The 12543-nt window shown below is 39.1% G+C and overlaps 1 protein-coding gene across 2 annotated transcripts in view; it reads right to left on the reverse strand.

The window, feature by feature from the left end:
* The window catches only part of zc3h3 (zinc finger CCCH-type containing 3), a 70516-nt gene that overhangs the window by 25347 nt on the left and 32626 nt on the right, over positions 1-12543 (reverse strand). For both annotated transcript variants that reach the window (XM_085137576.1, XM_085137575.1), the window contains exon 4: positions 5495-5645. In XM_085137576.1, coding sequence (XP_084993702.1) covers positions 5495-5645 — 151 coding nt within the window. The remainder of the gene's footprint in view (positions 1-5494; positions 5646-12543) is intronic.

Consider the following 12543-nt stretch of genomic DNA (forward strand, 5'->3'; position numbering starts at 1 on the left):
AGCCCTGCGACAGACTGGCGACCTGTCAAGGGTGTACCCTGCCTCTCGCCCTATGACAGCTGGGATAGGCTCCAGCGCCCCCCGCGACCCTGAAAAAGGATAAGCGGAAGTGAATGGATGGATGGATGAATAGTTTTTTCACAGGAGTCCATTTAAAAAGAATCAATTTAGCTACAACATTGGAGGAGGAAAATGTTGCTGGTGCTGAAGTTCTGAAAAAGCAATACCATTTTCTTGTGATGAAAATATTAACCAATGAGTTACTTTTAAGTAGGCAGCACTGTGATGTAACAGATTCATTTTTGATGAGCGTAATCTTGTGTGGGTTTTATAAACTATTGTTAAAGGGCCTTCATTCATCTTTAAGGACACTTAACTTGGGGGTAATGTAGTCCATTCTCAAAGCCGAAGACAGGGCTGGTAAACCGTCTGGCAACACCAAGACAAAACATCTCAAAAGAACGTCTTTTCTTAGACAAAACGAGTGCAGCTCTGAACTGCATGCACACACGGATGTGCACACAATGAGTCACACTGGTTCACACATGGCTTGTTCATAACAAATAACATAACAGTAAGTTCCAGAGAACACAAAAAATGAAGCCAGCATTTAACTGCAGTTCTTTAAATGACCACTTGAGGCTCTCAAGGCTTTGTCACAGGGCTGTCACTGGGAATGTTGCCAGTCCAGCACAGGGCCTGCTAGGTCTCACCTCTGGTAATTTGTGTTTGTGCTGTTGGTGCTTCTTGGAGCATTTTAATTAAATATTCTGACAAATAATATGACTTGCTATGGTAAGGCGATAAAAATAAGTTATGCTTCATTGTTGTTGTTTCTATTGGTCCTTCCTTCATAATAATTAGCAGCTGTACAATGCACTTATACAGCCAATTGATGCAGCTCGCAGATCTGATGACAGCTTACAAGGCGGCTCAGATACTGTGACAATGAAATAATCCATGCCGGTCTTTGTTCACTTCACCATGTGGCAGCAGCAGCGCCCCTTTGTTAGTGGGAGAGCTTAGATAGAGATAAAAAATCTGTACTTTGCAGTTTTTTTCTTGAAAATTAACAGTCAAAACCACAAACAAATTAAAATTACACAGACATAAGACGAGCTCAAAGAGAATGGGGAGGCGTTTTTGCTTGATTAATTTATAGGAAAATTAAATTTCCTTTTAGATTAAAGTTCTACAAATTAACAAAGTTGTTCAGCCCTGAAGCACAGTTTATGTAATCTTTACACTTTTAAGTGTGCTAGAAAGCATAAAATAAAGATTGGAGGTCACAGACAGTAAAAGATCTTAAACTCATCAAAAAAACAACTGTAAAAAATATGGTGTGGAAAAACAAGAGAACTAGAGGACAGGGCAAGGCTACAAAGAAACTCTCTTGAGACCATCCAGTATGTCTGACTCTGTATATGTGTATGCAGGTGTGTGTATGTGCGGTGCTCTGACCATGCAATGCACAGATAAAGGAGAGCGCGATTCAGCACTACCGGTGCCGTTGATGAATGATCCGACTTTTGTTTTAGTGACAAGGAAGAATTTGGAGGGTCGCGCAACTGCTCAGAATAATGCTGCCCTTGTCTTATTTGTCTGCAACCCCAGCATTAGTAAGCTCATATTGGGAAACAGTTACCCTTGAAACAGAGCACAGCAAAAACAGTTGTCTGGCTAATTCTAACCGAGAGCATTGCTGCTCTTCTTCACACTTTTAAAGGAAACCAAAGCAGCCAAGTTACGCATCAGGATCCTTTCAAATCCAACGTAAGGGGAACTGACTGTAGTGTAGAAAGTAACAATAAAACATATTTATTGAGAACTCAGCATTAAAAAGCAGCAGAAGAGAATCTTAACACACAACTGTATGGTGGAAGGTGGATGACTAATGTGATAAGTAATGAGCAAAGGAATGAATTGCGGTATAAAGTGGAACGAATGGGGTGGTGAATGCAGGAAAAGAAGAGAGAAGTGAAGAAGAGGGAGCGCTGCTTAACTTTATTGCCCAGTCTCTTACATCCTGTACTGATCAATACTGAAGCACTAAAGGAGATGAGCGCCTGGACCAGATGTGTGTGTGTACATATTATATATATATACACAAAAGTATGTATGTATGTATGTATGTATATGCATGAGGGCCTTAACATTTATGCCAGAAATAAAGCAGAGAAAGATGGAGGCATTTGCAAGACTGACATGAAATTTCATCAAACAGAAAGACATAAAACACAAGAAAGAACAGCAACAGAGCAAACATAGGGGGACAGAAAATTAAAGAGTGGTTCATGGGGAGAAAAATAGCAAGGGAGATGAAAGGAGGGTTGGGCTGTAATTTATCCTCCAGAGTGCATGCTTTACAGCTTTCTTAATTCAACTCCTGATACTATTAATGGAGTTAATGTTGAGATTATATCTATTTTCTGGTGGCGGGGCCTGAAATACTGCAGCCGATTCCCCCGCCCCTTCAAACTGTCACCCAGCTCTAAATCACACACCATGCCTGTTATGGCTAAAACTAGGAGAGAGAACGGTATGTTGGGCAGAGGCAACCTCACTTCCTGTGGGCCTGGGAGCAAGACATCTGTGCAACTAAATGGACGAGAAGGACAAGTTTAAAAAAAAAAAAATCAGTTTTACCAGTCACATATTTACAGATAAACTGTTGTGTTAAAACCAAAAACTAAGTAAAACTAGTTAAATTAGACTCCTTAAGCACAAAAACCCGCCTTCTCAATAGAGGCACCATCATCAGCCTCAAAAAAAGCCCATAAAGCAGAATATTCTCAGTGTTGCAGGTGCATGTTTCAGTTTTAACACTCTTAGTACCCATTCTAAAATGTGTCACCAAGAACAATTTTCAAAAGTTTAAACTGAAATACCCAAAAAGCAAGTCAATGCTGTCAAGTAGGATGGGTGATGGGAACAGAGTGAACAAAGGCCGTAACAGAGGCCAGTGGCAACAATAATATTATCCAGGACATCCCCGTGCTTTTAATTAAGGCAACCAAAACATTGCTCACAAATCTCAGCCTGGAACTCAGTGACACTTTGACTGTCAACATATGTATGATACACAAAGCTCACCTTTATTTTTTATTTTTTGGACAAGATAAGAAATAATGTTTCTCAATGACTTTTACCAAACCACAGATAAATGCGCCTACAAGTGCATGCTATTTAGGCAAGCTTTATGTTCAGTCCTTGAAATCACTTTTGTTGAATGCAGACAGAACTTTAGGGGAAAATGTGTTTAGATTTTTTTCTTAAAAAACAAACAAAAAAAATTATTTTTTAATATATGCATATCATTGAATTAAGTCTTAACAAGAAAGTCAAAAATGAATTAAATGGTACCAGACCACTTTTAAATATCTAATCAATGGCTTTTCTCTACAGGTTATCTGAACACATTGGGATCCTCTGGACTACTGAGCGGTCAGGTACATGTATGGTATGTTTTCTAAGATGCAGCTGTGGCAGGCAGAGATAGGAGTTGAGAACGTATGAAGCGAGACCAGCGGGTCTGATAGGCCAAAGATGAAGAGGAGTACTCAGTAGTTAAGAGCAAAGAATATGAGCTCATGCTCCACTCAATAGCTTCAAATTGATAAAAGTGGTGGTGGTCTTTGGAGTTAAACAGATAGATAAAGCATAAAAAAGGAGCAGGTATGAGGGTGGGGTGGGGGTATGAGTCTCCCTGGGGACCCGATGTGTCCCCCTCCCTCCCTATCTCTTTCCTCACTTCTACACATGTGGTGATATTTCACAGGATGTCAGGGGGCTCAAATTGAAAATCCCTTGATGAATCAATATTTACTGCAGCAGCTAAATGAATAGTAATAAGTCACCAGACGCTGAGTCCAGCCACAGTCCAGGGTCTTCTGTTTCACCAAATCTGGATTGCACAAATTAACTCTGCTCATCATCAACACACACAACAAATACACAAAATGATTTCATTACAAGTGGCTACGCGAAAAAATTACAAGATCGCACAATCTAAATGACAAAGACGGCACTGTTGAACTTACCAACAGTGACAGCTGTAGACATATCGAACTCCTTTCTAGCACTACAGAGCAGCATGAAATCTGTTCACTAAGGTCTGTGACACACTATGTAATTCAGAGGCATAAAGTTGAACTTGATTCTTTCTAAACTTTGTTATGTTAAACTGAAACTTTTTGCATGGGCCAAGCCTTTATTCTTTCTATGTGTACAAAACAAGTTAATCTCATATACTGCAACAAAGAAATGAAGCAGATATGTCATCTCGGTTTCAAAACACCCCTAATCTAACTCTTAGGAAACCAGAGAATTGAATTATGGTTTATATTTAAACTGTTCTTTCAAGTCTTGGCAAACAAGAAACATAGAAAATAATCTTACACACATAAAAAAAAAAAAAAATCATATTCTTTATTCTTTAGATCTTAGTGTTAGGCGTCTTAAACATGCATTCTTGAAACTGGCCAGTAGGGGGGAACCCACTAATTTTAAAACGAGGTCTGACTGTGAAGAAGTCTATGAGAAAATGTTTCTTGATTTTTTTCTGAACTGCTAGTTTCACTTGATCTTTAACATAATATGTTAATTTTGTAAATCCCAGTCGCATTTAGAATAAAATACACAACCTCACCCAACCACCATCGCCCTGGGAACCAAGGCAGCAACATAATTGTGGAAAACCTTGGAACAACCATGTTTTCGGGGATTTCAGTGTTTAAGCTAAGCTTACAAGTCTCGGTTATGAAAAGATTATTCAAGAGTGAATTTTTCTCAGTGACAAAACCTTGGATATCACATCACATAAAGAGGAGTTTGACCTCCTCTTAGCACCATATCAAAAAGACACAAAACAACCATTCTCTTTGTTAGAAGGCTTAAAATATGGGTGCTGCAATGACTAGCTGATTAACTGACATAGCTTTCTGGCTCCAAATTTTCAAATGTGGTATACAATGAATCTATTTGAAAACACCAATAAAGAGATCTCTGTGTGACTCTGGAAATAAAACAGTTTGCATTTTTAATGACAATTTTGATGGACAAAAAAAGATGAATGATAAAACCAGTGAGTCCAATTAACATGCATTCACTGTGAACTCAGAAGTACTAAGACAAAGATGAAAGATTGATGAATGAAGATAAAGAAAAAGTGAGAGATGAGGGCTGCAATGACATTAAAAAATAAATAAATAAATAAAAACACCCAACCACCCAGCTCCCTCTCTCTCTGTATCCGTCTTGGATTTGATGTGTTCCCTGCTGGTATAAATTAATGTGAGGAGCACACTATTGTAAATGGTTTATTCTCTGGGTTATCTACTGTGTAAAAATGAACACCATAAATTTTCGACCCCTACCACTCATGCTACACATGACTGTAACATAAAAGACAGGGATTCACTCTGCACTTACTCTGCATTAGAGACTGAATCACATTAAAGCCAGACCTGAGGAAGTATCTGATAACGTGGATTACCTGGCAGACTGGATCCTCTTGGCACGCCAGGAAAGGGCTGGGTTGTAATAGAGGGTCTGCATGGCACTGGAGCCCAGATGGGTCACCATCTTGTAGCGTGTCCTGAACACCCTTTGGGAGGCGGGGTTACGATGGGAGGAAGAGTTGGCATCTATGGGCAGGGATGATTAAGAAACAGAAGCCAGAGTTAAGCATCCAGGCAGTGAGTGTGAACAAATGCACATTGACATCATTCTGAATGCATAATGTGCGCACACACACACATAAGTTTGTCTGAGAACTCTGGCAGGTGTGCTCTTTAATAAGCTTCACATATAAAAATGAGAGGGAATAACAAAGGCAGAATTTTTATGAGTCTAATAAATCATATGCTCTGTCTACTTCCTCGCCACCATCATTCCTCCTACCCAGCCTCCCTCCTTCCTTCTCACTTTAAGTCTCATTCGTTATATCATTTTACAAATCCATCAGAGAAGAGGCATAAGAGCAGTGAGATCGGAAAGGGGGGTGGGGGGCTCTAGTGTTGTTATTTATTTATTTATTTATTTTGACTGTTTATCCATCAAGTTATTTTATGATGGCCTAAGCTGGCTGACGCACAGAGAACAGAATTTGCATTGAGGATCGCTCGAGTCCCTGTTCACATCAACATCAGCCACTACAAAGGCCTGTGCACTGAAGTTAAATTGTAAAGACATTGTGAATACCTCTAAAAGGTTTTTTTTGTTGGTCACACTTCTGTATTCTGTAGTTACTGGTAGTCGTTACTAATATGTCAGATAAAATGTATTTTTCTGAAAAACTACCTACTTTTTACTTTTCTTTCATTATGACAACCCAATAATGAATAATAACAGCAGGGGTTAGTGTCAAAAATGTAGTAGTGTATTCTAATTCGTGGTTGTGCTGTAGTTGGTTCTTCATTTTAGCCTCTGCCACTGAGAAGAGAGAAAATACAACATAAAGAACTTCTTTGCAGAAACCTGAAGCTGTGTTAAAATAATGCCACCTGCAGACTGCAACCACTGTTTGGGTTACTCGTCTGTACATTATGAGTGAGTCTTTGACGTGGTCAACGTGCAGGTGTTTACATTCCTTTTGAAAAGCCAACTTTTCAACCAGTCAGCATTGTCAATGGTCTCATCACAGTCTGCAGTCTAACCCTAACCCTACCCCCCCCACCCACCACCCCCACCCCCGAGATCTGGTATTCATGATGAGAGAGTTGGACTGCTGCATAATGTCTTCTGCAGCATATCTCAAAGATTCTCAATGCCGTTGAAGTCCGGACTCAATTGTGGCCAAGGATTGAGTGAAAATGATGTTTTATGGTCCCTGAACCATTCTTTCACAATCAATTCTGTCATTGTCGTCCTGGAATATGCAAGGGAAAAAAAAAGAAAAAGTAATCCACTGATGGAAAAATCTGTTCATTCAGTACATTTAGCTACACTGAATATAGACCTGAATCACTCTGTAATAGAGTTAATCTAATCAAATCACACTGGTTCAATTCTAGCAAGAGACACAGATCCCCCTTTGGCAATATGTCAGGAAGGGATAAAAGTCTGCCAGTTCAGACATGCAGAGCTACCCTTTGTGGTATCCCCTTGTAACTGGGAACAGCTAAAAGTGGCTTTATGTATTTATATGTTATGCAATTGTTTTTATTCAGAAGAGTGAATTCAAACAAGTTTGGCTATAATCCGGCTTGCTTTTTATGTTTGTCACTGTGTTGTTTGTTGATCTGTTTTGCTTGTTAATGCTTTGTTCTTAACCTTTCATTCTCTTTTTGGATGATTATGAAGCACTTTTGTCAAAACTGATGTTGTTTTTAAAATGTGCTATAGAAATAAATCTTGATTTGACTTGATTTGAGAAGAAAAATAGATTGAACCTGGCTTTTGTTGCTGATTTCAATTTTAGCATTCGTGTACAATCTACTTTTCAAAAAAGTTTTTTTGAAATTCAGTGTTCAAACTGGTTGGATGACAGCGGCTTAAATACTGACCAAAATCACTGTGATAGCAATAAGCAGCATGACGACTTGGCTATCAGGCTACAAAAACATTTTAGTCACTTTTATTCATAAATAAAACTCAGTCAAACTGGTAAAACTCAGTTACCTACATCCATTTTCTTTACGTTTTAATCACTGAGTGCAGCCATGACTGCCTGTAGAAAATGAGGATTGTCTAACTTTAATGTTTTTTCATCTGTTTCTTCTTCACAAATTATGTCAAGTAATTTGACAGCAAGCATGGATTTAATGGTGCTAATGTTAATGATATTTGAAGAAAAAGCAACAATCTCCCACTACCACAGACAAGAAAAAAAAGATTTAATGCAACATGAGTCAGTTGCTCAGTGTATTCAATCAAACTATTAAAGAAAAAAGAAGTCATTATCTGCACTCTCTTCCCCCTTCTACCAATCATTCAATGCAGTGGTCAGCGACAGCACTCAGTCTTCCTAATGAGTAAAGAAAAGAGTGAAGAGAGGTGTTAGAGGGGGGAATTAGGAATGAGTTTATGCACTCAGTGCAGAACTCATTTCCCATCACCTCTTTTACAAGTCTTTAACTGCCAGTTGTTAGGATTGTTGCTGTTTTAATTAGCGCCCAATAACAAACCGTGACTGTCACAAGGTCTGTGGTGAAGAATAATGAAATGATTCCATTTCCACTTCTACTCATTCAACCTTCCCTCTCTCCCTCTCGCCACACCTCCCCCTCATTCTTCGTCCTGTTCAGAGATGCTGGTTTCATTTGTCAGCCATGATGCAGCTCTGGATCAGCTGGAGAATTTATCTCAGACACACATTTACTGTTCAACAAATCACAGGAAGGGGGGAGGCAGGGGGCTGAAATACTGACAACAGGTTTACAACACGATCATAGACACAAGCACACACCCTACATTAGTACACCAAGCAGTTTAAGTTTGTTATTTATTTATTTTTTAAAAGGTAGCTTTTTTTTTTCCACCATCCCTTTCCTTGCTAGAGGGTGCAACAGGACATGACTGGTGTGTTAAAAAGAAAAAAAAAAGGCTTTCACACTGTATCAATAATCAAATTGTATCAATAATACATGTAAAGAATTTAAAAAAAAAGGTGATTCTGTTCAACTGGATGCAGGGTTTTCAGTGGGAAAAATATTTCATTACCCACTCATGCCAGCTGACTGCAATGGAAAAAAGATTTATCACGATATGAATTATTTTATATCACGATAACGATATATATCACGATATACCACCTGACCTGTGGTCATCTGGAAAGTACGCAGTCTGTAAACAGCGACCGCAGAGGGTGCAGTCTTTGTTAATGAAATGGATGGTTGTGCTCATGTAGGGCGTATCTCTGCTCGTCCATAGGTCAGTCATCAAGGCATAATGCACAACACTGCAAACATCCTTCTCTACTTTGGCCCGGCATGCGTCATATAAGCAAGGCAACTTGACTTTACTGAAGTGCTTACGTACCTCGGATCAAGGACTTTGACGAGGTCACGAAAGCTGTCCTTCTCAACTACATAAACAGGGGCCACGCCTTTACAAATGTAACGCGAGATGGCTCCTGTGAGGCGCTGGGACGTTTTCTGATAAGGGCCTTGTGTGAAAGACTGCCGTATCTTCGGCTGGCTATAGTTTTTCTTTTCCCAACTTGCTGCAAAGAAACAGCATGTGCATCAAAATAAACTATTTCCAACAGTGTAATTTGAGTTCTACGCATCCCAGAAATTATACAGAAAAGCATAAAGTCAAACATAACTTTTAAAATCATCAGTATAGGCTTATAAAGCCCTGAAAGTATTTTTCAGGGAAAAAAAAAAAATTTCCGCGAAAATGACGTCACTTCCGGTTTTGATCAGGTAATGGCAGACATGCGATAGTTCGCGCTGACCTATATTCCAACGTAGGAAGTGTTATGAACAGCTGATCGGATCAGCAAAGCGTGTTTTTGGAATATTGTGTTTTTGTTGCTGCTAGTGCTCTTTATGCAATTTTTGCCAAGCTATATGTGGAAGGAAACCATGACCTAGGGCAAGCTAATGGCATAAGATGTACGTACAACTCCTCCGGTTTCATATGCAAAAAAAATTATTGCGCTAGCTTACGTGGTTCCAATTCTACAGGGAGTTAAAAATAGTTATACAAAATGGAGCTCTGACCAGTTTTAAAGGGTTAATGATATATTTTATGTAATAATTTATAAAATTAGGTTAGAAACGATAGAAGACAAATGGCACGATAGACACTTTTCTATCGTCCACACGTTATATATCGTCATATCGCCCAGCACTAGCTATGAGTACTGTGAACAGAGAGTTGGGGAATGGAGCTCGATTTTACTTTAAAGCTCATACTTAAATCTTTCCTTTTTGGTAATGCTTATGGGCTAGTTACGGATGGCTGCTGGCGGCTTCCCCTGATGTACTGGGTGTGATTTTTTTTCACTGTCTTAAACCAGTATCAGTAATTATTAAACTATGTCTCTAATATAGTGTGTATTTTTTCTCATCTCCCTTTGCTCTCTCTCCTGTTTTCGCTTTTCACTCCCAATCAGTTGCAGCAGATAGCTGCCCTAGTGTGAACATTGTTCTCCTGGGGCTTTCTTCCTGTCAACAGGGAGTTTTTCCTTCCCACTGTCCCCAAGTGGTTGCTCATAGGCTTTTTTTCTCTCCAATATTGTAGGGTCTTTACCTTTCAATATAAAGCATTTTGACCTTTGTGAATTGGCATTATACAAATAAAACAATTGATTTATATAAAACTGAATTAAGTAGTTTTTGAAAAGGGGTTTAAAATAATTAAGTCATGGGTATTATTATACTGTTAGCAATGCAATAAAAATATTCTTTTAACAGGTTTTCGACCATAATACATATGTTTTATTAAATGATTCAAACAACACAGACCAATCATTTCTCTGTGTGTAGTTACTTCTCAGAGACCCATTCTGATTAGTGAGTGCCATGTTGTAAACAGGAATTAAATTTACTTCAGTTTTGTCATGTCAAAAAAACTAAAATATCATGACAAAACTGAAAAAAATTAAGTCAATTTGAAATAAGAGAGAGAGAGAGCGAGAGAGACCTAGCTTAAAAATAAGACAGTACAAAAGGTAGCCCTAGAGGGGGAATATGGGTGGGGGTAGTCATTTGTACAGGATTAGTTGCCTGGCTTCTAGTCACTTTTTCTCCCACAATCCATCTGTACTCCAGTCTGAGCTATTTGGGCATCCTGGGAGATGACAAATAGGGCTTGTCAAAGGTGCTGCCATGATTCCCACCCTGCAACCTCATACACCCACTTTCACCTACCTTCCCTCCCAACTAACACCTCAATGTGTCTCTAAGCACTCATTGCAAACATCATGACATCAACCGTGTCCAAGATGCTGTCGCACAGCTGTTCCACTCCTACTGTTGTTTAATGACATCTATAGTGAGTTGTGCTGTTGGTGTTTTCGTTTGTGTGCATGTCAGCAGGGATGGATGGACGGTGTTGCTCTGATTGTAAACCACTGCAGGTTGTGTTGGTTGAGTGGCTCTTGGAGCAATGGGGTTTCAATCTTCCACTATAGGACCATGACCAATGAGCATGTGAACACATACACGCACACACAAACACACACTTACTCACATACATACACCTGGGGTCTCCATCTTCCCTTAATAGACCTCTGACAGTGGCCTGCCTTGCAAGTGGCGCCCTACACTGTGAAGCCACCATTTGCAGACGCACGCAGCTCGTATCCGTCCATCCATCTCTCACTGACTCGCTGCTGTGAATCTACAGATAATCTACTCTCGTCACCTCACGCTGCACTCATCGCTCCTTTTGCAAGTGGTCTGCCTTCTTCTTCTTCAGAGCCACATTAACTATATGGCTTCAGCATAGTTTTCCACTTACCCCTTAAGATACTCTTGTTTAGTGCTTCTGGCCCAGTACAGAGGTGAAAGGAATTTTGTTTAATGACAGTATATGTCTACCTGGTATAATAACAATGCTACTTCTATCTCTATTAAGTAGACCGAGCATCAGGCATGACATGACCAATTACTGTATTTATTTATTTTCAGTCAATCAGTTAAAGCAACCAAGCAAACGGTATCACAATTACCCACCAAGTACAAATGAATTAAAAACATAGCAAAAGGAACCAGCCAACTACAATAGATATATTAAGTAGTTTTAGCTGATATCTATTTGTGATAGTAATTGGTACATGAGATTAGAGTATTGTGTTGAAGTCTGGTGGTTTTCAAGCAGTTTTAGTTATGGTTTTTAGACCATTACATTGAATTTGCAATCAATTCAGTTGTTCAGGTGAAATCCAGTCATTTATTGTCACTAAATATGTTAATAAGTTTAAATGTGGTTTTGTGCATTTCAGACATTAAGGTCTTTTATGACCCTTTGACAACACTGATAACTCATTAAGACATATCCCAAAACGGATAATTGAAATGCTTGCAGTTGAACTATATACCATATTGAAAAAACTAAGAGTAAAAGCAGCCATCTTAGAGGAGGACCAGTATTCAATATTAGAATAACAGCGAAACCTTGCAAAACAGACTTACTTTTAATTTTAAAAGCTCTTGCTTAGGTGTTTTGTGTTTCTTGCTCTTTGGGCATATGGCTCGTTGCTGCAACGCAGTCATGAGGGAAACGGGATAAATCTTAAATAGACCCATGACAATCTGCATATCTACGGCATTAAAATTTGAAAATTTGAGTGAACAAACACCTCAAACCAAAAATCAAGTTTTTTTTCCCTTCACTTCATCCCTCTGATTATAACAGTCCAGCAGACAAATTCACTTTTTTTCATTTTAGATCCTACTTCATCAACATGAAGAGACAGATCACTTAAGTGGATCTGAAAGTGTTGAGCTCAAGTTCTATCCCTAAGATGACTGAGCCCCGTATCATAGACTAGACTTTACGAAAACTTGTCTTCCATGCTCTCTTTTACACTCTATCCTAAGCTCAGCATCCCGACAGTGCACCACTCTGAACCTCCAATCCTGCATCCTC

The sequence above is a fragment of the Neolamprologus multifasciatus genome, chromosome 17, assembly GCF_963576455.1.
Source record: "Neolamprologus multifasciatus chromosome 17, fNeoMul1.2, whole genome shotgun sequence".
Taxonomy (NCBI): Eukaryota; Metazoa; Chordata; class Actinopteri; order Cichliformes; family Cichlidae; genus Neolamprologus; species Neolamprologus multifasciatus.